Source organism: Pundamilia nyererei, unplaced genomic scaffold, assembly GCF_000239375.1.
Source record: "Pundamilia nyererei isolate P.nyererei 1_Seehausen unplaced genomic scaffold, PunNye1.0 scaffold00202, whole genome shotgun sequence".
Taxonomy (NCBI): domain Eukaryota; kingdom Metazoa; phylum Chordata; class Actinopteri; order Cichliformes; family Cichlidae; genus Pundamilia; species Pundamilia nyererei.
Genome location: NW_005187603.1, coordinates 915,444 through 940,545, shown reverse-complemented (window position 1 = coordinate 940,545; position 25,102 = coordinate 915,444). Strand labels below are relative to the sequence as shown.

Below are 25,102 nucleotides of genomic sequence, written 5' to 3'. Positions count from 1 at the left end.
TCAGGGGGAAACTGACTCAGGGGGAAACTGACTCAGGGGGAAACTGACTCAGGGGGAAACTGACTCAGAGGGAAACTGACTCAGGGGGAAACTGACTCAGGGGGAAACTGACTCAGAGGGAAACTGACTCAGAGGGAAACTGACTCAGGTGTACCTGAAGCATCGCAGCAGGCGTTACACCGTCATCAGTGAGCCGCTGTTGTGCTGTTTCAGTGAGCTGCGGCAGGTCGGAGGCGCCTGGCTACGTGCTGGCGGTCTACAGCTCCAGACTGGTGATGGTGGAGCAAGTGACGGCTTCCAGCACCACCATCGCCGACGCCATCATCCAGCTGGCAGAAACCAAAGGCGAGCGGCACGAGGTGAGAGAATCTGAGAGCTTTGAAACATGTTTGTCACCTCTGACGTCCTCAAAGACTGAAACTCATTCAGATGTGTGTAGTTCATTCAGTATTTATGAGCTCTTAAATCTCTCGTCTTCATTTCATCGCTAACGATTTCAAATCGACTTCATTCATCATTAAACAACATCCACCCTGACATTAACAGGAAGTCTCTTTCATTGCTTCAAACTTTGACCTGTAATGGAGAATCACTGTTGTGTGTCAGGGTCGGGAGGGGATGACCTGTTACTACCTGACCCACGGCTGGGCGGGGCTTATCGTCATGGTGGAGAACAGGCACCCGAGGCATCACCTGCACGTGTCCTGCGACTGCAGCGACAGCTTCAACGTGGTGTCGACGCGCAGCAGCCTGAAGACCATCGACAGCATCCCTCCTCTGCACAGGTGCGCCGCGACATTTCAGCGCAACTTTCAAAACGCCGCTGTACTTCATACACACTTAAATCCCAGCTGAGACCTGTTTGTAGTGGGACGCACCGAGACACGTGCCACCGTCCACAAACCTGTGGATCTGACTCTATCGGGAAATAGTCACAACTCAATTATGTGTTAATATTTAATTTCCTCGCTCTGAGAAATTAAAGGGGCGGAGCATGTTTGTACACCTGTGACTTGGCCTGTGTTTGTCTCTCAGACAGGTGCTTGTGGTTTTGTCTCAGCTGGAGGGGAACGCTGGGTTCTCCATCACGCACAGACTGGCTCACCGGAAGGCCGTCCAGGCCTCTCTGGGGAACTGGAGCCCCTCGAAGGCGACGCACAGTCCGGCTCTGAGCCCCGAGACCGCAGGTCTGCACCGGCCTCGGCCGCTATGACGAGCCGGGAGGAAGCGTCTCGATGGACACAGGAACTCATCGGACCGCTGCCTTGATAGAGAACAGGGTTATTTCCCACGGACACCGAGTCTGTTAGAGTCAGAGCTCCTCATCGGCAGAAGTTATCAAAGTGAGGCTGAAAGAAAACAGGGATAACATCAGAAAACACTTTAATTCTCCTTAAATCTAAGTTTAAACCAGTCTGAGATTACTTTAAACTGAATTTAATTAAGATGAAATTCATTTTCTACGAACTGTTTAAGGACCAGAGTTCACACATCATCTGTCATCACCAGAATAACACGCCACGTCTGATTGGATGACACGAACAGAGATGGCGACGCGTCACACAGCGACGTGACGGCTCGTCAGAGCGCGGACAAGCTCAATAATTCGGTTTCTCTTTCTTACAGATGTGGAACAGATGTTCCAAAGGTTCAGACATCATGTTGCTGTTAATCCCATCTGTTGGTTTGAAATGGAAGCAGCCCTCCCATTGGCTGGTTCACATTTGGTAAAAGGATGAGTATTTACTCTTTACTCTACAGACTAATTGCAATCATTCATCCACAGACTTGTTTTTTTTATTCTTTAGTTTTAAATATTTACGTAACTTCACATCTGGAGCAGCCAGGGATGAACCACAGGCCTGAGGAGCAGGTGTACCTCCTGACTTCAGTGGGAGTTTCTGTAGCCTGTCCGATCGATCTGTGTTATTATTTCAGAGGTTGAAGCATTTATCTCTTCACAGATCTTTAAATGTCTCCTGCTCATTTCTGCCTCCATAGTTTTAATCTTGGACCTTCTTTATCGGCTCTTCGTGCAGCCGTTTGAGTTTCTGTCCCTTCAAGGCCCTACTGCCTTTACAGCCGTTTTGTTTCTCATTGGCCAGCTTCTGTAAGCCTGCAGAGGGGCAGCACTTAGTGTCTGTGAGCTGTGCTGTTCCTGTAGCAAAGGGAGAAGCTGCATGAGAGCCAGTTTCCCGTCTGCAGGGATGAAGCTTCTTCTTTTCAGCCAGTCTGGAAGTTAGTGCCGTCTCAGCTCCTTCAACATAAAAGCACGCTGTAACCTTTTCTTCTTCTTCTTCTGGATTATTGCAGGAAATCGTCTCAGTGTGAAATGCTATTTAATACCTTCCCTTTTTATCACTACAAACTGACACTACGTTTGTGAGCAAGCGGTCATGATCAACCTGTGAATGTTCACCTGTAAGGCGGGATTCACACCTGCACGCTGCTCCAACACTTGAAGGTGGAGCTCCTGATTGCTCTCTGCTTTGACTCCAACATTTTGATGCTACTCCCTCAGGATTTCCATATTGTGATTTCATTGGCTAGTGGCAGCACTGGAGTATTTGTATAAGCATGACTTGATTGGCTGACACCAGGTGAAGCTCGAAACACCTCCGTGTGAATCCTGCCTAACATCTGAAAGTGAAGGTCAGAAATTTGGTTTCAATTTTATCTACATAACACCAAACAACAACAGCCACCCCAGGTATTTGTATTGTAAGGTAGAGACTACAATAATACAGAGAAAACCCCAACAATCAGATGAGCAAGGACTTTGGCGACAGTGGGAAGGAAAAACTCCCTTTCAGCAGGAAGAAACGTCCAGCAGAACCAGTTTCATCTGCTCTGACCTCATAGTTGCACAGAGTTTAAACTAAATTTTGAATTTAGTCAAAAGTAAACACCACATTTAGAGCAGAAATCACACGATGCACTTTATCCGTCACATCAGAGCATGTTCAGGTCCACGCTGTCTTTGCTGCAACCACTGACACGTGATTGGAGGGCAGCCGTGGAGATGACGTGGTGTCCGCGTGATGTTTGAATGTTGTGTTTTAGAGTCACAGCGCAGAGCTGCTGTGTGAAGCATTAGCACTTTATCAACTGTATGCTGGAGTCTCTTTTATTTTGAAGGACGTGTAGGAAACAGTTTTATTCTCGTGGATTTAAAACTACCATCGTGTTGACAGAATGAAAACTATGCAAATGTTTGAAAGCTGTCTTTATGCTTCAGAAAAACAAGTCGAGCTCTTTATCTGCAGCTTCTCTTCTCTGATAGCAGGGTGAAAATAGACGTGTATGCATTCTGATGTGGTTAGTGTTACACTGAAGCTTTTAAACGTTCAGGTTGACTTTTACTCCGTATTCTGTTCTCTCAGTAGCTACTTTAATATAAAGTTTATATACTGTATGCATAGCAGTATGAATGTAAATAACAATAGAAAAGATATGCGGGTGAACTGAAGGAAATAAACATTTGAAAGTTTTCACATCTTCGTTTTTTCATTTTTTGAGACGCAATCAGCAGAAAAGTCTTTTAATGCAGTATTTCACAATAAACGGTTGCATGGCCCTTTACAGTGTGGAGAATTTAATACACAGAATTATCTAGAGTTCTTTTTTATAATTCGTGAGTGCACTAACACCCATCACTGTGTCACTTTTGACACCACAATATTTTAAAATCCACTGATTCCCAGGAAAGCTCTGGATCAACTCTTCCTAGTACATCTTTGCTGTACAATCACTTTGATTTTATTTTTTAACCCTTATTTATCAATATATATTTAAAACTAAATGTGCCGAATACGTTATGAGCCACTTCTTCTTCTTATATATGCATTAATGTAGAGCTTAATCGATTATTTCTGTCCCTAAGTAATCTTAAAACAGGACTGAGAACCCATAATCAGCACGTTATGGCTTTAACACGTATTGTAACCTTTATTTTTACATATTTGTAGAATTAACAAGACCGAATTAGTTATGAGGAGGTTCTTCTTTATATGCACCATTTGACGTACTGACATGTGTCACTGAATTACTTTGATGATGAACAAATCTTAAAACTCGAGTGATTCGAAGGCGAGTTTGGCAGCGTTCCGATTCCCGCCCCCAGCACAACACGGCTGTAATGTGACTTTTGTTAATAAGTTTAAACATTTATTTATTGACATATTTGCAGAATAAACGGCGCCGAGTTGTTTTGTTTGTCAGGTACTCATTACTGTCCCTAAACATATCAATAAATTACTTTCAGAGAGAAAAATTATTAAAATGCGAAATATTTTAAGGTATTTTCTGTCCCAAAACCCACTTCCGGACGTGATGACGCGTTTCTCATCACGCTCCAAACCAAAACATCTGTTGGCAGCTCGTAGCTGTGAGCTTTATCTTGGCGTTGTATTTGATATAAAAACGGCATATTTACACGTCACAGAGGAAGCGTGAGCCCTTCGAGGTCCAGGTGGTTTTCAGCCTCCTCAGGTGTGTAGCCGTGACGCTCAGGTACGCTTTTAGCTAGCGCTGGGTGTGTGTGTCGCATCTGCTACAGCTAGCTGTGCTGGCTGATAGCAGACTTCGTGCATTAGCTTTATAGCCCCGTTTTAATTAAACAACGTGGCTGGAGACCAAAGCTCTGAAGAACCAGGTCAGAAAAAGAGGGAAAGAAACATTAGCATGCTAGGGCTAGCTTCACATTAGCATTTCCTCCTGTATGGTGTGTGGGCGGTGAGAGCTCAGAGCTCCGTGAAAAACGGGTTAGTCATGTTTTCAGTGTCTGTGGTGATGCGCAGTAAGAACTAACAAATGCACTCAAACTGACATGGTAGGATTACAGGTGTAGTTTTGTTTGCCTGTGCACAGTTGTTTACCTGCACAAACTCAGTAATCAAAGTTACAGCATTGTTGCATCTAGTCAATAATATCCTGATTGTGTAAGCAAAGTCTGATCTCATCGTCCAGTCAGGACAGGATGCTGTTCATTAGGATCTAGCTCCTGCCAGGTAAAGGTACCAAACATCCTCTCACACTGACTCACTCTCTGGATCTTTCCCCTCCAGTTTCCTCTTCCTCCTGTTGGATCCCAGTGTCAGGATAGGGAAGCAAAGCAAAGCAGCAGCTGCTGGTGGTGCAGCCGGCTCGGGTGACAAAATGTCCGAAAGTCCGGAGAAGGACGCCTCGGTGTCGGCTCAGGAGTTGAAGGAGCAGGGAAACCGTCTGTTCCTGAGCCGCAAATACCTGGAGGCTGCAGCCTGCTACACCAAAGCCATAGTAAGGGTCAGGCGATGGGGCGCGTGCTCGCCTTCCTCCCTCTACTCATTTTCATATAAACACACTTTTCCCAACTTCCATGATTTTCTCTGAGAAACCGAGGAATCAGTCTGATCAGTGCCGCCTCCTCCGTGTGTCTGTTCTCCATCAGAGCCACAGTCCCTCCATCCCGGCGTACTACACCAACAGAGCGCTGTGCTACGTGAAGCTGCAGCAGTACGACAAAGCTCTGGCAGACTGCAGGCAGGCTCTGGAGCTCGACAGCCAGTCGGTCAAAGCGCATTTCTTCATGGGACAGTGTCACCTGGAGATGGAAAACTACGACGAGGCCATCGGCAACCTGCAGAAAGGTACGGATTTAGAACACGCCTGCTTCTTTTTCAGAAATGAAGAAAGCGAGTCTGCAAACAGTGGAACACTGCATTAAAAACCTCTTTGTTTCCTTCTCCAGCTTATAATCTGGCAAAAGAGCAGCGGCTGAACTTTGGCGACGACATCCCCAGCGCGCTGCGCATCGCTAAGAAGAAGCGCTGGAACAGTATGGAGGAGAGGAGGATCAACCAGGAGAGCGAGCTGCAGGCCTATCTCACCAAACTCATCCACGCCGAGAAAAAGAGGCAGGGCCCGAGAGAAACGAGCCGTCGGCCGTTTGGTCGCTGTAACGAGGGCTCCTGGAGTAAAGTGTGTCTGTCTGTGTGGTCTGATCCTCAGAGAACTGGAACGCTGCAGACAGAAGCAAGAGGAAAAATCCGACGACAGCAGAGTCCGTCAGCGTCTCAACGAGATCCACACCAAACACGTAGGCTTTTATTGTGAAATTCTCCTCAGTGACATCAGGAGCGTCCTGATAGTGCAAAACATTAAAGCTGAAATGCTGCCAGCAAACAAATTCTGATTTATATTATTTATTTATCTGCAGGACAAATACCTGTCGGACCTGGAGGAGCTGTTCTGTCAGGTCGATGAAAAGAGGAAGGTCAGTGATGGTCCGCCGTGTTTTCCTCAGTCGGACGAGTCCTCGTACAACGAGCCGGTTTAGGACAAATGAGTTTGTTTTGGTGTTTGACAGAAGCGTGAGATCCCAGACTTCCTGTGTGGAAAGATCAGCTTTGAGTTGATGAGAGAGCCGTGCATCACTCCCAGCGGAATCACCTACGACCGCAAAGACATCGAGGAGCACCTGCAGGTAAAAATGCCCCAACTCGCTCTCACCTGCTTTCATTGACTCATTTTCAGCACGAAAAACTCGTCAAATCCTGATTTTGCCAGCGAATGAAGTTTAACTGAAGTCTGTAGTATTGTGATGACGACAGGATGCACGGCTCTCTGTTCTGTTCCCACAGAGAGTCGGACATTTTGATCCAGTGACGCGCACGCCGCTGACCCAAGATCAGCTCATCCCAAACCTGGCCATGAAGGAAGTCATCGATGCTTTTATTTTGGAGAACGGATGGGTGGAGGACTACTGACCCAGTTTGTTCAATTCAGCTTTATTTTAAACATCCCAGTCACAGCAGCCGTCACTCTGGGAGTTTTTATCATGAAAGGTAAAGACAGCTGCTGCGTGAGGTCAACGGGCCAATCATCTCCTCTTTATTTCCTGTCCTGTTCCAGTGCTGGATGTTCGTATTAAACATGACGTTCGGTGTGTGCGCTAATCCCCGTGAGCCAAAAAGTTTAAACTGCAGATGTTTTTTTTCCTGCACCGCTGAGCTAAGTGGGCTAAAGTCCACTCTCGAGTCCAGTTAATGAGCAGAGTGGGTCCACTTTAGTGTCCACAGAAACAAAACCCACCACTTCCGCTTTAATCTGATTAAATACAGCCTGAAAACGACGCCCTGCACTGATGGCGTAGCAGTCTGAGAACCACATGACCACAATCACGCTGCTGCACAACAATCAGAGGCCCAGGCTGCGACGCGAGGTGAGAAAAGAGATCAACAGGTGTGAAATCATCACTCGCCAGCCAATCAGATCTCTGGAAAAAGGACGTAGGAGAGAGCGCTGAGCCGACACCGTTCTTTATGACTGTACGCTGCTGAAGGTATAAACATCGCAGGTTAAACTCTGGTTTTACTGGTTCGCACTCACGTCGCAGCTCCGAACGCTTCGGCTGTAGATCTTTAATGTTTGAGGAGATAAAACTGGAAAGTCCTGAAAGGTGGTGTTTGTCAGGCCAGCGCTGCATTCACTGACACCTGAGCAAACATGAGACATCGCACCATGCTCGGTATTCTGTACGCCGGCCCGTTTTCACTCGTTTCATCCTCGATGTTTTTGCTATTTTATCGTTTCTGCTTCAGATCAATCAAGTTAAACCTGCGCGGTTGTTTAGTGGGAGCAGATTTCACAGGGAACGGTTTTCAGATCCAGGTGATGCGACGTCTGTACGGGAAAACTGATCAACCTGCCGATGTTCAGTAGAAATAAATGTGAATAAATCTTTCGTGTTTTTGTATTTCAGCCTCAGTTATTTGTGCTCGTCTCGCTCAGTGACCACAAACAATCCAAAACCAGCTCAAATAAAAGACAAAATGAGAAAAGCTCCAGAAACACTCACATCTTCAACCTCAGCTCTTTTTGTTTTTCCCGGTGAGAAGCAGACAGCTACGGAGGCCTGCAGGGGCCAAACATATTAAAGGTTTTGCATGAATAAAATAAATGGGCACATTGAGAACGATTGCCTCAGATTGTTAAACTGTATATAAAAGATGGAAATGATTACTGACTCCGCCCACATCGGGGCCTCTGTATTAGCGTTTTGGCTCCAGATGGGTGGAGATTTCACATCTGTCACATGCTTTTTGCATTTTGGAAGAAATTTTCCCCGAGTGCTTCCCTGACCGTTAGAGGCAGCTGGAGAGTCAGAGGGCTCAGTGTTAGAGTCATGTTACAGTTTGTTCAGATGTTCGGAATAAAAACATTTAAAACAAATCCAGTTTAATTCCCAGGATTTTAAGTACTTTATTGGTTCTCCGTGACCCCTCGGGGTCGCCGTAAAAAAGTTAACATGACAGAAAATCAAATCCCATCAAAAAAAAAAAAAGATGTTTGCATTTGATTTCAAGTAAAACCTGTTGCAGCACACGGTGATCAGAGCTGAATTCAGCTTCCAGAGTGCAGAAACACAGCGTGATGGTCAACATTACAACAACCTGCTAAAATAAATGAGTAATCTGTGATTGTGATCCACAGAGGTCTGCAGAATTAAACTGCAGACATCCTAAAATGACACAAATCTGTTATTTGCGGTTGAATCCCTCCGTGAGTCAGTTTTCTTAAAATGTGCCAGGAAATCCTTAAAGACGTCCTGAGAGCTCAGCCCAGGAAGGTGGAGATGAAGACGCTTGTGTCCAGGTTTAGAGTGGCGTGCCACCAACGGTCGGGGAAATACAGCACCTGGAGACAAACATGCAGAAACGCACCGTTAGCGCCGCGCTCACGATCCAGTCGTTCAAATGTAACAGGCGGCGCTCCGAGGGCTCAGTTTTAGAGCCGGTTTCCCGTCAGGGGCTGGAAAACCTCCAGGATGGCTGAAAACTTCAGAAGCATGAGGTGTAATTAAATGTCCAAGTAAGGAAACAGCCTGAGTATCACTGCTCTCACATCTGAAGCGTTGCTGAATCCCGTCTCTCTTAAATCAGCTGTTTATCTGTGGCGTTCTGAACGGGTCACTGCTTAGTTCGCCGGCGTCTGGGGTCAGAGTCCAGACGAAGCTTTTTACTTTACACACATGAACTAACTTTCATGTTTTTACTGAAATGGACGCTGAGATAAAGCGACCCTGCTGTGTGTGCTTGGGGCGAGTCGTGAGCAGGTTGGGCGGCGTTACCTCTCCGGGTCGGATGGTGCACTCCAGCGGGGCCTCGTCCTCCAGCAGGTTGGGGTACGTTTCTGTGACCCAGGAAAGGGTGGTGCGGTTCGGGTGGAAGTGAGGCTCCTGATCGGGCGGGTAGAGGAACCACCGCTGTGCGAGGAGTAATTCAGAGGTTAACAGGAAACGCATCACTCTATGAGCAAGCCGTTTTAGTTTACTTCAGTTTTATTTTGAAAATCTGACACTGAGACGCTGCCACATGACCCGCAGATTTAAGCACGCATTTACACAACCACACCTCATCCACTCCGTTACTGGAAATCCAGCTCTGAATGGCTGAGACCCACCAGAGGGCGCCACATGTCCACAAAGCCACTCCCCTCCCCACACAGAGCCTCTTTAATTCGTTTAATCAAACAGCTGGTTTCCTCTATGGGCTCAAAATGTGGTCATAAATATTTTGTACTTGTAAATCAGGATTTGTGTGTGTAAAAAAGATTTGTGTGTGGACTTAGCCAAAACAATCCTGCAAGTTACAAGTACGGATTTTGACCCTATTTTTCTTCCTTTCATCTGATTGGTCAATGTCATGTCAATCACAAATGTAACGATCCAATCAGAGAACAGATGGGTTTGGCTGTCGAGGGGCGCTTTTTTTGAACTGCAGGTCCTTGAAGGGTGATACAGTTTGAAGCTGGAGGATCTCTATATAAATATCTGATAGCAGCTAGGTCCCCTAACTTTCAGTAGCTGTTGAAAGGGTAAAGTTGTGGTATATCAGTGGTTAGAAACACCATTATTACTTTAGGATTATTTTAACACAAAGTCAGAGCTGACCCGGGACCATTGCTGTGAGTCACAGTGCGCAGCATAAAAGTCCTTTCACATTGGACGCAGGATGTGCTGCTAATGCTAACTGCTAACTAAAAGCCAAGGATCCAGAGTGTGTTGCTGGCTGCTGAGCTCTGTGTGCAGCAGCTCTACCTGCACTAGATGCACCTGCTCCTTGTCTTTTCTATCTCTGACTTTATGTCCTCTACAAGAGTTTGTTTTTGCTGTTTCTTTAAATGTTCAATAAAAACATGTATGCTAATTCATAACGAAGAAAGCTTTGTGATGAAGACTGTCATTTTCCAAAACACTGCCCCCCCACCCCGCGGTCCGCAGCGCTGTTGATGTCCCTGTATTAAACACGTAGACCTGTGACACAAAAATCACCAAACTCGGACGACCACAGACTGTTTTCCTTCGTGGTGATGAAGGAAAACGCTGGGTTGGCATGTAAAAGGGCATTTATTCCCTTCAAGGACCTGCAGTAAAAAAAAAAGCGCCCCTCGACAGCCAAACCCATCTGTTCTCTGATTGGATCGTTACATTTGTGATTGACATGACATTGACCAATCAGATGAAAGGAAGAAAAATAGGGTCAAAATTCGTACTTGTAACTTGCAGGGTTTTTTTTGGCTAAGTCCACACACAAATCTTTTTTACACACAAATCTTTTTTACAAGTACAAAAAGTTTATGACCACATTTTGAGCCCATATTCCTCCCACCTTCCTTCCGTAGATGACCTCGGAGTATCCCGGGCCGTGCCAGTGGAAGGGGACTCCTGTTCCAGGACCTGAAGAAGAAAGCGGAGCTGCTGTTTGGATTCCACTCTCGGATATTTCTGAGATTTCTTTCATTTTAAAAGAATTTTCACAGTAATGGTCCTAAAAAAGCAGATTATCATAGAGAATTATGTGTCACACGAGTCCTGTCAGGTTTATCAGATCTTTTTCCTTCTCTTGATTTTATGTCATTCCTCGTTTGTCTGCCGCTCTCTGACCTGCGATGCCGAAGCTGTACGCTCCGCTGGTGAGCGGCAGGACGTACGGCGGAGACTCGTAGTGCTCGAAGAGACTCTGCCACTCGGTGAAGTTATTGTCCCCGAAAAAATACAGCGTGTCTGCAGGAAAGTCAAACATTATTCAATAAATCTCACAGCATAAAAGTCACAGCAGCGTCCAGTCGAAGAAAACAGATTCATAAGGAAAACAAAATACTTTTTAATCATGAATGAAAACAAACCATGTTAATAAAAGCAAAATAGTAAAAATAGAAAACATTTAAAACAAAGTCTGACAGAAAATTCTGACTAAAGTAAAAATAAATAAACAAGAGTAAAATAAAACAAAACTCTAAAAAAATGAAGTGAAATAAGTTTTAAAACTAAATAAATAAATAAATAAGACATCACTAAATGAGAGGAAATACAAACAATTAAAACCAAAAAATATGAAAATAAACTAAGAAATCCTTTTTAAAAAAAGCAAAGTGACCAAAAATGTTTAGAATTAAACAAAAAATGACGAAACCTAAAAAACTTGAATAAATGAGAGAAAACAAAAAAACAAGTTTAGCAAAGCAAAGCCAGAAACAGGAAACCAAACGAGAGCGTTTCCTGAACACCTGTCCCGGCGGCGGCGGCTTTAAGACTCACCGCTGCCGAGGGCGTCCGCAGACTGAGGCCTCAGAAACTCGTCCACGTACTCCTGGAAGGGAACGTCCACTGAAACACATCAGCACAGTCAGGAGCAGGAAGTGAACAGGTGTGTCTGCGAGGCCACACAGGTGAGACGGGCGTACCTTTCCTGTAGGAGTAGGTGTTGGCCGTGCTGAGCCTCACTCTGTGGGCGCCGTACTCTCTCAGTAAGCTCGACTTGGAGCACAGAAGCCTGAATTTCTGAAACAGATCCAGCGTGACCTTTCAGGCTGTTCACCTGTGCTCACCTGCCTGCAGCTCAGTCATGTGATGCTTACATGTAGATAAGATGTCTGTTTTCAATACGTACGGTGTTGTCAGTGAGGCCTCTGAGGATGACCGGCCTGCCGTACGCGTACCTGCAGGAAACACAGTTGAAGGTTAGTGCTGCTGTTTACACGGTGATGTCATCAGTGAATGTCTGCTGAGAAACAGCAGCTTACTCACGCACCTCTCCATGAACTGCTGGTACGAGAGCGACGAGCCGTCCAGCACGTCGATGTTACACCGACCTTCATCCTGAGACCTGACGTCTGAGGCCGAGAACCTGAGCAGAGCGAGGCGCGCAGGTAAGAGCAGAGCTCACCTGTGGAGCTGCTTACACGCTTTAACATTCATTCAGCAGCTCCTCAGTCATTTAAATCTGTCTCCCTCGTTCCACCTTAAAAACCCAACATTCATGTCACATTCGAGCTGATGACCTCCAGGATGCGAGGAGGAGGAGCTATTAAATAAAACTGAGGCGTAGACTCAAACCCAGAGATCGTCCTTTTATAGCATTCCTCAGACCTCATAGCAGCCATGTTATTGGTCACATGATGTCATTCAAAATGCTCCAACAGCACAAACACGGTCCAGAGGTCCAGGTCAGGTGAAGCTAGCAGACAGCTACACCTGTGTCTCCATCCACCTGTCAGTCACAGAGGCCACGCCCCTAATAATGCAAACTTTAAATAGGTGAGTTATAAACACAGGTGTTATCTACAGGCTGCAAACACGTTTATTTCTGCTGGAAAGTTTTAACCTGGAGTCTATGGGACTGACTCACTGCTGCCTCTCCTGGACGTTGGATGAACTGCAACCTCTCAGCAGCTCACTAATCTGAATCCAGAGTTTATCTTTACGATAAAATAATGTTCTCGTTTTAATTTCCACCCTCGGATCTGCTGAAGTGCAGCTGGAAGCTAAGATGGGAAAATCTGAAAATGTCCTTTTATATTTTATTAAACAATAATAAAAATAACATGAAATGATTTTATTTATTTATCTGTGCGGGGACAAAATCAGCTGCCATATGACGTATTTAGGAGCACGCGGACAGTTTAATACTGTTATATTATCGTAGTCATAATCGTCTCTGACCAGGCTCGTTCTGCATGAAACGTATGACGTCATCAGTGCCACTGAAATCGCTCCTCGTGGACACAGCTGTTAACTTCACAGGTTTTTGAACGGAGTCTGGTTGAAACTACAGCGAGGGTTGTTTGAATGAGTTTTATGCAAACGTGTCAGGCTGAAGCAGAGTGTAGCTCACCATCCTCCTCCATCCTCATCTTCCTCCTGCTGCTGCAGCTGCGCAGTCACTGCGGCGGTGAAGAAGATAAAAGCGAGCCGCACCGCTTTGATCTCCATTCTCCCCAAAAGCCTCCGCGAGCTTCGAGCGAGCTCAGCCCCACAAATCAGCCTGTTTCTCCTCAGTGTCCCACATGAACGTCAAGTAAGCGCCGACTCCTACTTCCTGGACGACAGCCAATCAGAAAGGACCACATTAATCAGACCGGTTGATGCGTTCGAGGTGCGTGGAACGTTTGAGCGCCTCTGTAGATCGGTTTGTAGTCCTCAACTCTTTATTTATTTCAAGAGGCCCGTTTCCCTGCAGCACTGCTGTGACCCACCTGGCCTTGATAAAGTCCTGCTGTTTGTTGCTGCTCTCATGGAAAACAGCACAAACTGCAGCACATCTATTTGCATTCTTGTTTGACTAAACAAAAAATTTGCTTTCTAATCTGAGACCTAACCATCGACTGCACGCCTCCAATTTCTTCTTCTACAATCTGTTTCCTGTTAGCTGCTCATTTGCATTTTGTATTTCTTGCATTGTGTTGTTCCAATACACCTGCTTTACATCTGATAAATACAGACGGCAGTATTTAAACATCAGCCGCCTGTTCAGAATGAAATTAAACACATTACACATCAGTTGAAATGTCTCATGATTCAGAGTCAAACTTGTTAGGATACAAAACCAAAGCAAGAACCATAATTCTATATTTATTACCATGTCACTATTTATTTAAATGAGTTAAACAACATGTAGCTGTACTGATGACAGAGGAATGTATATTTATTATACTCAAATAAATAAAAGGATTTCTAGAGTCTTAGCTTGCAAATTAAACTCAGGACTGTAAGTGCAGTCAGAGCCGTGAATGTGTGGACAGGGACAGCTTTTGAGTTTTACACTCAGGATGCGATTAGAGTTCAGACCTTCAGCTTCAGAGCTTTAACACAAATGTTCAGCAGTTACAGACATTTTTATACGCAGCACCGTTTCAGAGACTCGGACATGAATGAAAAATTGAGCGATAAGCACTTGATGGGCAGGTGAGGCCTGTCGTCATCACGCAGCTGAAACATCCATGAAAGTTAAAATCTTTGAGGACCAACAGAAACATCTTCCTCAAAATGATGCGAGCTGCAGAAGAACAAAGTCTGTTAAATGAAGAATGAAGAAAAATTGGAAATATAAAAGAAAAGTAAAAGAAAAGAAGAGTGAAAGTAAAACTGCAGAGAAAGAAGGAAATGCAGAGGAGTGTTCACCTGCGTGCTCACAGGAAGACGTGCATCTTGCCTCCAGGCTGCAGTCAACACAGAGGCTTTTCTGTTTCTCACTCTGCTTATTGATTCAACAACTCGACAACCTCTGCTAACAGCCAGCAGAGAGGGCCACACGTCATCTAAACATCTTCGTACCTTCATAACCTGCCGTGGACAGACAGAAACTGTGATTACATCTACAAAAACACCCGGCAGGCCTCTCCCTGCTGACAGCAGCTTTCCTATAGAAAAAAACAAAACAAATCAGAGCAAAATAACCAGCCAATCATAAATCAGCACAGTCATACGTGACCTTTCACCTCATCAGGACCCTGATGGAGTCCCCGCAGGTTGGACCAATAAAGAACTGCTATTAACGTGATTAACCACTCGAAACGACATTTGATCTTTCTGTGTGGAGCTTCTTGAATAGACTCCGAGACGTTTCAGACACATTTTCACAGCTCTGTGATCGATAATGATGTTTATCTGATTTTGATGATCTGCAAAACATCAAACAATTTATTTAACACGGAGCCACAGACGGTATCAAAGTATGAAGGCCACACAAAAACCCACAGTTTAACAAGTCTTTAACAAGTACACACCGAGAACAGCAAAGAGGCGGAGCCTTTTACAACAGGTAAACTCAGGTGTGGTGGAAGAAAACAGCAGTTGTTCCTGTGATCACCATTAAAACTTTTACTGGGAAAAACTGTCGCGCGTCCTTCATCAAAGCAGCCGATGAACAAAGTCCGACATGAAGGAAAACAAACTTCCATCCACCGCTGTTTGTTACAGAGAAACATCTGCGCCAGGCTCCAGGAGCTTATTAAAGCTGATTCATGTTTAGATGATACAGCTCAATGACGGCATATTTACACGGAAGCAGCAAACAGGGAGAGTCGTGAGGTGTACTAGACCAATGTTAGGGTTTTCACAACATTTTTCAGATTAAAAGTCAAATAATATAAAATACTGTATTCATTTAAAAACATTCTTTAAAAGAATAAATGTTATTTTAATATGACATGTACATACAATCAAAGCATTTTTTGAAAGATTTTATTTTCAGTTAAACGTTTAAATTGGAAACCAGTTAGAAGTTCATTTTCAAAGACCTGCTTTTTGTCCTCTGATAATCCTATATTGCTCATTAATAACACAAAAGCATTTCTTATTTGATTCCTTAATTAATCGATGGAATAATCGATGGATTACACTGAAAGAATGGACAGCTGCAGCCTTACTTCAGATTGAGGTCAGCAGCTGTATCTTACTTGCAGAGAGAGGTTCAACTCATTTAACATGGAGGACCCAGTCAGCTGACGCTCGCTGGGCGAGTGATGCTTTCCTCTTCCTGCCAGTGTGATGACGTTTCACTGCACATTTAATCCCTCACATGTCTCCGTTTGACAGAAAGAAACATCATTTCATCAGTGTGTCCCAGTTTTTCTACATGATGCAGAAATGTGTGAAATTATTAATAAAGTTGTGACAGCTGCCCAGAAAGCTTTTCTTGATTCACAATTTTATTTTATTTTTTATTGTTGTTTTTTTATTGTTGTTGTTTTTATTTTTAGACCCATGGTCTAAAAAACAAACAAACAAAACAGCAACTTTTCGGTCATGTATGAATGCCTGCATGGAAGGAACTGTGAAATGCATGAAAACGCCGTTAAAACTCCAAAATTGACGCTTTCCTTCACGTTTTCTCAAGATATCCAGCGTCCTTCCCAAGAGGCTTTGCCCGCAAAGCCTCTTGGGAAGGACGCTGGCCACAGGGCCTCATGTTGAAAAACGAGGGTTCACTAAAAAATTGGTTCCACACATAGCGGGTGTGTGGGTCTGTGGGCTTAGCTGTGTTCAGTGGAAGCATCTTCCTCCTCTGACTGTAGTTACTGTGACTGTCATGAGATGCAAAACTGAAACACTGAGGGAGGCGGAGCACAGCTCAGGGTCAGCCACTACTTTTTGGTTACTGTTGCTGCTGCACGTCACTTTATGATGGGTGAGGTTTTATCTAAGGAGCCGCTCACATGATGATGTCACCAATGGTCGACTTTGTTTCCAAGGTAACATTAGTTATTCTGATGAAGGCCAAAGTCCCACATCCTCTCGATTATCATGCAGAATGAAATGATTACAATACATTTTTTTACAGCTGCACACAGAATCCTGCATGTTAGGAAAATCTGTTTTATTTAATAGAATAAAAGAGCACAGATATCACGCCAGACAGTTTTTCACTAACATACCAAACAAACAGCAGCAGGTTTAAACACAGGCCACACAAATATCCCCGATTATTTTAATAAGATGTGCAAAAGTTAATAATAGTAAATATTCCTCCTGTTTATTGGACTTAAACAGAAAATCACAGTTACTGGCACTTGGCTCAAACATTTTAAAACATTAACGTTAATCAACGAAAAGAAAGATGAAAAGAGATAATAAAGTCAATAAAATAGCTTTAGTTTCTTCACCATGGTTGTACAAAGACTGATTTGTGTTTGTGCAGGTCTGAGATCAGCTTGGTTCTGTCTGAGATTCCTTCATATTTAGAGTTTTTCCTCCTCGCTGTCTCCAAGTGTTTCTCTCTGCTTCGACTGCTCTGAGACAGCACAATGTAAATAGTGTGTGAATGTGTGGATGACTGGATGTGTAAAGCGCTATACAAATACAGGCCAATTACCAAATAACATGAAAGTGAATTAAATCGTCTCAGAATGTGCCCCAGAGGGGCCGACATGGCAGCCTGGCCTCTGTCAGTCTGCCCCAGGACAGCTGTGGCTACAAGCTGCCTCCACCAGGGTGTGAATGTGAGAGTGGATCAAAAGTGGTATTGTAAAGCGCTTTATAAATGCAATCCATTATTATTATTATTATTATTATCATCATTATAATAAATATAATCATTGGTTGATTTTATATATTAAATTCTAAAAATCAAAGAATACAACAATAAGATTTTTTTTTTAATGTTACATTTTAAAATGTCATTTTATCAATTTATATTTGATATATTCTGTCTTTAAATTGTGAAAATATATTTTAAAATCTTAATAGTTTTTTTTACACCAGTGTTTTAGCTAAACATATTCAAGATAAGAGTTGTTGTAGTTATTATACGGCATTGCTAATTTCTTCCTTTTGATGTATTCTATCATATTGGGGTTTTTTAATTAAATTATTAATTGCTATTTGATATAGAAATAGAAAGTGATGGATGGCACAGTTTTAATTCAACGAAAACATTAATCAAATATAAAAAAAATTCTGCTAAAGCTTTTTTCAAATTGTTCTTTGAAATCGTTTAAAGACTGATTTTCTTTTTCAAAATAAATGTATTTACAACAGTGCTCAGGCTCTATTGACGTAAAATATTTTATTTTTTATAAATATACATTGTTAATCAGTGATACTTAAAAGTTTGAGGGTCATTATTCTGCAGTTAAGTTCATGTAAGCATTGTTTTTAATGGAAGTAATCAATCTTTTTGGGGGCGATTTGTTGTTTTTTAATCTGTTTTAATGACTTGACAAACAAAAATAAAACCAAACATTCCCAGGATTCCCGTTTTGTCTAATGTTATCAAAACAGCAAAGTGAACTGGAAACAAGTGTGAACTTTTGAGCCTTCAGGGAACATTTTTCTGTTGTCTGAGAAACTGATGGTGAAAGTACAGTTTTTCCAGTGATGTTCAGCAGAAATGATGCATTCCTATGAGAGGACAAAGAGAGAGAAGAGGATGGGGAGGAGGGAGAGCAGCAGAGGAACTGAGAGGTAGATGAAGTGAGCCGAGGAGGGCACAAAGGTGATGAAGCCCGGCTGGTTGGAGGTGATCTGGCTGTTGATCCAGGACTGGTACTGTGATACCCGAGTGTAGACTCCTGGGAAATTGGGCTGAGCGCAGCCTATCCCAAAGCTCACCACTCCAGCCTGGACCCAAACGGAGCTGTTTTTAACCACCAGTGGGCCTCCAGAGTCACCCTGCACACATCAGACATGGTGGTTATAGCACCAGCAGCCATGTGGATGCATATATGGATATATTTACATCTGTGTAAAAAGTGACAATATAAATGTATTATATTTGTATAATTGTGTGTGTGTGTGTGTGTAAATATCAGTCTGCCAAATGAATTTGCTAACATTTGCGAGACACAATTTTCACCAAAAAACCCACAAATGTTAAATTCTGTATGAAAAAGATAAATAAATAAATTACCAATCAATCAATCAATGGTAAACATTGATATAGTTCTTGTTACTGTGTTCATTTTTATATAACATAGTTTTTTACGCAGTTTTTTATTATTTACACTTAATTTTATTTATCTAATTTATGTTAATAACTTTAAAATAATCCGATTCCTCAGACAGTTTAAGTTGAGCCAGTTTTCAATGTGATGAAAACATCTGGACACAAACTCAGTCAAGTCAAACTGATCTTCACAGTACGACAAAAGTGTGAACAAATACATGTTTCATATTCTGGGTCCTTCAGAGGTTCCACTGTCTGCGTTGTGATTGGTGCGTTACATCGTGGCTTCAGACTCATTTGTAGGTGTTCACATGGACCCACACTCACCTGGCAGGAGTCCTTTCCTCCCTGAGCCACGCCGGCACACATCATGTTGCTTGTGATTCTACCATTGTAGGCATCGTTACAGTCGGTGTTGGACACGATAGGGATGCTCACCTCCTGTAGCGTCCCAGGGGAAGGAAGGGAAACTGAAAAAGCCCAAACAGAAATGAGCAGTTTGAGGCATGAATCCACCACGTGTGAAGAAGATGCTTGGATACTGTCATATATTTATCTTTGATATCGTTAGAGTTGGTAGATCAGGATCAACACTTGTAGCCTGTGTACACTCATTCACTCACTTCTGTTAAATTTGCTGTTTTAGTTAGCCTCAGAGTTGCTCTTCAAAATGTATTTACTTACATTTCCTGCAAAGTCAGAGACCTACTGTCATGGTCCCCGTGTCTGCCCGGACGGCTCCACAAGGCCACATGTGTTTCTGTTTACTTTCTCCTCTCACCTCCCCGCCGGGGCGGAGCTCATTATGGGCTCCCGCCCTTGGCTCACACACCTGCTCTTCATCAGGCTGCAATTATGTGTTGGACATTTAAGGCCGGGACGCAGACGGTCTCATCGCTGTGTATAGTTTTCCTGGACCCTGTGTGGGTACCCGCCGTGTGAATTTGAGTGAAGAGGAGGGCGAGTGTAAATTAGATTTTTCCCTTGGACCCCGCAATTCCCCCACTGTATATTTCTGCACTTGGTGATTATATAAATAAGATCATTCCTTGTATTGAACTCTGCTGTGTGCTTGGTTCCTCCCCTGAATGTGACAGAATCATCCACTCAGCAGACCCAGCAGCTTCCGCTCCTATCCTCGCCGCCTTGACAGCAATTTTGGAGCACCATGAGCAAATGTTTGCTCGCACCAGAGGTGAGCTTTCAAGCCTCAAGCATATCAGCTGTCAACTGCATCATAAAGATCCAAGAGTAGGAAAAAACTGCTCTAAAGAGTTTTGGCGCACAGGAGTTACCGCAAACACTGACCTCATTAAGATCACATGGCTACGCCAGGAAATGAAGAAAAGCAGAAGCTGAGTATGATCATAATCCGACTATAACAGTAAAGGTTAGTAACTGTCGCTGCTCCAGTTCTTACCGCCGTCTCGGATGTCGCCCCAGCCGGTGACCCAGGTGGTCGTCTCTGCAGGGAAGTCGCTGCCCTCCTCCGCCAGACACACAGGTCGGATGTAGTCCGTGAAGTCAACAGTTGAGGACAGCCGCAGCAGTGCGATGTCATTGTTGTTGGAGTTGGAGTTGTATTGTGAATGTATGATTATCTGTGACACTGACCGGGAGACCCCATTAGTATTAGTGCTTTGCAGTGACTCGTATCCGAGGTGAACGGTCAGTTGTGATGGGGTGCTGAAAATAGCAAGAAGTACTGACTGTTAGTGCTTAATTGATAGTTGACAGGTGAAGAGGGTGGGTCATATGACAGGGTGAGAGCTTACTTGGGGAAACAGTGGGCAGCAGTCAGGATCCATTCATTGTTGATCAGGGAGCCTCCGCAGAAGTGGCGACCGGATGTTTGCAGACTGACCTGCCAGGGCCACGCTCCCGCAGGAGCATCCTGGCCTCCTACGATCTTGGTGTTAAGTGGAGCTTGTCCACAAACTGTAGGCAAAGACATTTATGCACAAAGCAAAATTACTCTCAAACGTTCAAAGCTGGAGAGCAGCTTCAGACCAGATAACGCCGTGTCGGCCCATAAACAAAGCACGAGTGAATCCAGAGGTCAACAAATGAAAGCTCATCAGTCTGTCCCGTTTCAATGAGCCCAAATTTCAGGAACATCTTAAGAGACTTTGGAAAATTCAAAATCAAAACTTAGTGTATTTCAAATTCCTCTTCATAATGAATAGAGGAATATGGGACATCAGACTACTTGTTCTTATTGTTTAATGATGAAGAACTGCCGTACAAGGGAAAAAACCCTGAGAATAATACAGCTGAAAAGCATTTTATTCATACATGTTCTTATCCATTACTTTTACCTACTATATTGCAAAGTTTGTGTCCTGGCCATTTGTCCCAAACTGCATCTCAGTAAAAGAAATTCAATCTGCATTTTATTTATTAGAAACTCCTCTGCTGCCTCTAAACTTGGTTTACAGTGTTCAGAAAACAGTTTATAGCTGTGTGTGTGTGTGTGAGATATATTAATAAATGGATTATCAGCACTCACCATCGAGCTGTGCGTTGCTTCCTGTTTAGAGACAATAGAAACAGAGACACGATGTATTTGTTAGATCTCCGTGAACTCAACAGGCTGGTTGTTCTTAACGTGCTGTTGGAGTTTCTAGGTGGGGCTGGAATGTGCGGCATGAAGCCAAACAAAAGACGGAAACGATGTCTTTGTCTGAGACAAGAAAACGATGCTCTTGAAAGACAGGACATATCAGGAGGCCACAGTAAGAACACGAATGTACGGAGAGGTTGTGGTATGAAGAAGCGCGGCTTTAAAGATTTTATCTTTCCACGGTTGATGGTTTGACTGACAACAAATAGCCCTATTACCAGCCTACTTTTGAATGCGAACATAAATTTCAGAGCGAAATCAGCTACTTCCTGTCATTGTGGAGATTTTAAAAGACTGTCAACAAAAACATTAAATTTAAAGAATGAAAAACTCGATCTCATTGCAGGCCGACATGGGCAACTCTTTCTTCTTTTTTTCTGCGAACCCAACAGGAAGTTGTTGAATAAACACTTTGTTCACCAGCGTGGTGTTAAGAGGAGAATGACCCTGGAAATGTCACATTTAACACATCACTGAAATACAAAAGTTTAAATAAAGCTTTCAATGAACTTTTGTATTTCCATAGTCGGCGGTTTTTCTCTACAGTACTTCCTGTTTTAATGGTCATATGGTTTTTACCAGTGATGCTCGGTCTATACCAATATGGGGTCCATGCTAGTGTAACCATGGCTGATTTCTGCTTGCAGTGACATAATTATTGTTTCTGATCCAACCTGTGTGAGAGAACGCCCTCTGAGACGAGAGCGTTCAGTGAAAGGTAAAACCCACCCACGTGTCGATACCTCAGTATGGCTCATCAGCAGGACACCGAGAATCAAACCGGCCAGCCTGGTTTTTTTAAACCGAAAAAAGCTTTGACGTGACCTGAAGCTCCTTTAACCTGTATGACTTCAAAGCTCTTTGACTTGTTTACTTTAGTCTACAGCTCTTACATGAGCAGCTGATGGACGTCATGTTTTCTTTTCCAAGAATTTGTTTGTTCTGTGGGACACGTCGGGAACATCAGAGCTTCTACAGTCTAAAAGCATGATGTGAGAAAACCAAAGAACTTTATGGTGAAAGCACTTTTCTGGTTCCTTTTAATGTTTTAGCAGGAAGATTCTTTTAAATCATGTCTAAAATAAAATGTATTATTTTTATTATTACTGAACTGCATTATCTGATGAATTAAAGCTGTTCTTTACTCACAGCTTGACTCCGTCTGAACTTTGACCTGTGATGTAAGAGGAAGCAGGAAAACACGCTTTTGTTGCTTTTTATGTTTTAAATGATTACAGGGACGATCTGTTTTATTATTTTATGATGAAGTCATGATGGCGTGATCATGTTTGTTTTTCTCAGCTGATTTCTCCTTGTTTTGTAATTAATGTTAAATTAAAATACTCTTAAAAACTTTTATTGGAATCAACTTTCAGTCCTCGACAGATGAGGAAGCCCCCATCCATCAGGCCCTCAGGGCTGAGCAGCTGACTGTCACCATCAGTAAAGCACGGCGGCGCTGTCATCACGCTTTAGAAACTCATTCAGTGTGCCCGATGCTACCAGTGCATGCGGGCATCTCATAGTTATGTACACAATGCGCTCTGGCATCATCACTATGACATATTAATTAGTTCCTGATGGTTTCTGTTCAGGCTGAAAGAAGACAAAGTTCACAAGATTGTTTCCTGCGGGTGAACTTTATTTCACTTCCTCTTATTCTGCTTTGCTCGGCTAGCTTCACACAACGATCTTCGAAGAATAACTAACTAAAGTGAAGGCAAACGGTAGCCGACAGCTAGCAGCCGTGCTGTCTGTATCCATCACTCACAGCAGCCCTCACTTTAAGAAAACGCATCTAAAGGCTACAGTTGTCTGTGGGACTGACTCGATGCCTCAAGCAAATCGAGAACTGCAGTTTTCAGTATTTACACCAACATAGCCCCAAATATTCCTGTCAGAAGCCACGTGCCGACCTAAATGTAAACGTCAAAATATTTGAATTATTCTTTGCATATTTCCACGACCCTTTATCCATAACACATTCATAGAACCTACCGTTGTATATACTGGATTATCTTATTTATTTTGTATTTCTTGAGTTTATATTCTGGTGCACTCTTTGCATTCTTCTGTTATCTGTACCTGAGCCGTGGGGTCTGTAAAATCTTATCTTCAAACTGGTACAGTTTACAAGAATTCACTCCCATGACTGCTAATAGAAACGACCACAGATCTCTTACAGGACAGTCGCCTGAGAGCAGGAAGTGGAGGAAGGGTTCAGATATTTAAAAGATACTTTTACTGAGAACTTACATTAAAAAAACCTGTAAACGTGTGAGCAGAAGGATGAACTACAGCAATACAAATTGTATGCTTTTTATTGATGCTGAGACATTTCCATGTACATGAATTGTTAATTTTATTAGTTGAGTAAATTTGTGATGTTTCACATCCTTCTAAACTTTATACATTTAACATTTATCTCTGAATTTAGTGAAATAAAGTACAAAGTATTAAAACGATCCTTCTAACTTTAAGATCTCAGGTTGTTGAAGCTGGTATTGTTGTGGCTCTTTTCATTTGTTCATTTATTTCTGGTAATCATGAGTCAGCTTGTTGTATTGTTCTGTAATGAGCAGTAAAAGCAGCACAAGAGCCCGGCTCAGGTCTCTGAGAAACACAGAGTCAAACTGACTCGTCTGGATGTTCGTGTTCGTGTAGCAGTGAAAACAGGAAATTTACAGATTTAAAAGCAGACTTTTAATTTTGTTTGATGTTACAACCTGAACAAATGTGTCCACGGCCATTTATAACTTACAATATTGTAAATTATTACAATTTTGTAAAAAGAGACGAGCCGAATTTCTTTGTATCATCATTTAAATTGCAAAATAAATGAGATTGTGAGTCTTAAATCTCAGGTGAGACTCACCTGTAAGCGTTAAGGCCAACAGCAGGACTCCACATGAAAACAGCTCCATCCCCACAGAGTCTTTTCTCAAAAGTGTCTCCCAACTCCAACGGCAGGAGTCTGTAAAGCACGAGGGCGTGACCGCCTGCATCATACCTGACCGTCAGCCAGCTGAGCACACGCCACAAACACACCTGACACACCTTCTTCTTCTGAAACCAAAAGCAAACACAGATGCAACCAGACCGCACTGCTCACGGTGCTAATGTTGTTGTCCTGATTTGTTTTTATTGATATGTTTACATTCATACAGATTTTCCACCAGTTTTCCTGTGAAAATGGTTTCATTTTTATTAATTTGCCAACAAAATATGTCAAATATTAAAAGCATTTCTGTATTTTATTTTACAAATATTATTACTTAGATTTTTATGTTCACTCTTCTTCTGACAAATAAAGTGGTCTAAGGAAAGAGAGCTCCTTAGACCACGATGACCTGATGACCTGGATGACTGAGAACCTTCACCGACAAATAAAGTCACAAACACTTTTCTTTATATTTCTCCTGAAGTCCTGTGTGAAGTTGGAGGTTTCCTGATTTAGTTACTTCCTGTCTGGTTTTGGTCATCATTTGTTTCTTGTGTCTTGTATTTAGTCTTATTTACTTGTCTTGATTAGTTTCAGCAGTTTTTCTTCCAGGCTCCTGATTAGTCCTCGTTGTGTCCGTGTACATACAGCCTGTGGTTTCCTTTGTTCTCTGTCGGAGCGTCTGTTTCTGTTCGTCATGCCTGTGTTCGTTCGCTTGTGTATTGAATTACGTTTCTGGACTTTCGTTTCCCAGGAGATAAAGGTAGTGAAACACTGAAACATACGAAGCTTTTGTGCCAGAACAATCTGCTGTGACTCCTGCTGCAGTTTGTT

General features: G+C 43.1%; 4 protein-coding genes across 6 annotated transcripts in view; 2 read left to right on the top strand and 2 right to left on the bottom strand.

The window, feature by feature from the left end:
- LOC102197709 (calpain-15-like) overlaps positions 1–2,729 on the top strand; it is an 18,539-nt gene extending 15,810 nt beyond the window's left edge. The window contains exons 11-13 of the mRNA XM_005747722.1: positions 214–359; positions 607–785; positions 1,036–2,729. Coding sequence (XP_005747779.1) covers positions 214–359; positions 607–785; positions 1,036–1,213 — 503 coding nt within the window. The 3' untranslated portion in view covers positions 1,214–2,729. The remainder of the gene's footprint in view (positions 1–213; positions 360–606; positions 786–1,035) is intronic.
- A 1,595-nt stretch (positions 2,730–4,324) lies between these two features.
- On the top strand, positions 4,325–7,735 carry LOC102197067 (E3 ubiquitin-protein ligase CHIP-like). 3 transcript variants are annotated; one of them, XM_005747719.1, is made up of 8 exons: positions 4,325–4,491; positions 5,067–5,277; positions 5,429–5,627; positions 5,729–5,894; positions 5,989–6,076; positions 6,197–6,253; positions 6,347–6,463; positions 6,621–7,735. In XM_005747719.1, the coding sequence occupies exons 2-8, from the start codon at positions 5,158–5,160 to the stop codon at positions 6,744–6,746; spliced, it is 873 nt and encodes a 290-aa protein (XP_005747776.1). In that variant the 5' UTR covers positions 4,325–4,491; positions 5,067–5,157; the 3' UTR covers positions 6,747–7,735. The 3 variants fall into 3 exon arrangements, with proteins under 3 accessions (XP_005747776.1, XP_005747778.1, XP_005747777.1); XM_005747721.2 differs by having other exon boundaries at positions 4,325–4,512; XM_005747720.1 differs by lacking the exon at positions 4,325–4,491 and adding an exon at positions 4,543–4,763.
- Positions 7,736–8,216: 481 nt separating this feature from the next.
- Positions 8,217–13,383, bottom strand: jmjd8 (jumonji domain containing 8). The gene is made up of 9 exons (XM_005747718.2): positions 13,155–13,383; positions 12,072–12,167; positions 11,931–11,979; positions 11,725–11,821; positions 11,579–11,647; positions 10,925–11,044; positions 10,650–10,717; positions 9,110–9,244; positions 8,217–8,676 (listed from the first exon to the last, which is right to left on the bottom strand). The coding sequence occupies exons 1-9, from the start codon at positions 13,250–13,252 to the stop codon at positions 8,596–8,598; spliced, it is 813 nt and encodes a 270-aa protein (XP_005747775.1). The 5' UTR covers positions 13,253–13,383; the 3' UTR covers positions 8,217–8,595.
- Positions 13,384–18,133: 4,750 nt separating this feature from the next.
- On the bottom strand, positions 18,134–24,260 carry LOC102196500 (trypsin I-P1-like). Its single transcript, XM_013914540.1, is given in 6 exon segments — positions 18,134–18,430; positions 19,032–19,174; positions 20,125–20,390; positions 20,465–20,642; positions 21,214–21,234; positions 24,203–24,260. Coding segments are annotated over 6 exon segments (927 nt in total). The 5' UTR covers positions 24,252–24,260; the 3' UTR covers positions 18,134–18,160.
- Between the last annotated feature and the right edge of the window lie 842 nt (positions 24,261–25,102).

Excerpts from the sequence above, each read along its gene's own strand:
- LOC102197067 (XM_005747719.1), top strand. The coding sequence starts at position 5,158 with ATGTCCGAAAGTCCGGAGAAGGACGCCTCGGTGTCGGCTCAGGAGTTG. Across the intron at positions 5,895-5,988 it reads ATCCACGCCGAGAAAAAGAG|AGAACTGGAACGCTGCAGAC; the intron begins GCAGGGCCCGAG and ends TCTGATCCTCAG. Across the intron at positions 6,254-6,346 it reads AGGTCGATGAAAAGAGGAAG|AAGCGTGAGATCCCAGACTT; the intron begins GTCAGTGATGGT and ends GGTGTTTGACAG.
- jmjd8 (XM_005747718.2), bottom strand. The coding sequence starts at position 13,252 with ATGGAGATCAAAGCGGTGCGGCTCGCTTTTATCTTCTTCACCGCCGCA. Across the intron at positions 11,648-11,724 it reads CACCTACTCCTACAGGAAAG|TGGACGTTCCCTTCCAGGAG; the intron begins GTACGCCCGTCT and ends GATGTGTTTCAG. Across the intron at positions 10,718-10,924 it reads GTACAGCTTCGGCATCGCAG|GTCCTGGAACAGGAGTCCCC; the intron begins GTCAGAGAGCGG and ends TTTCTTCTTCAG.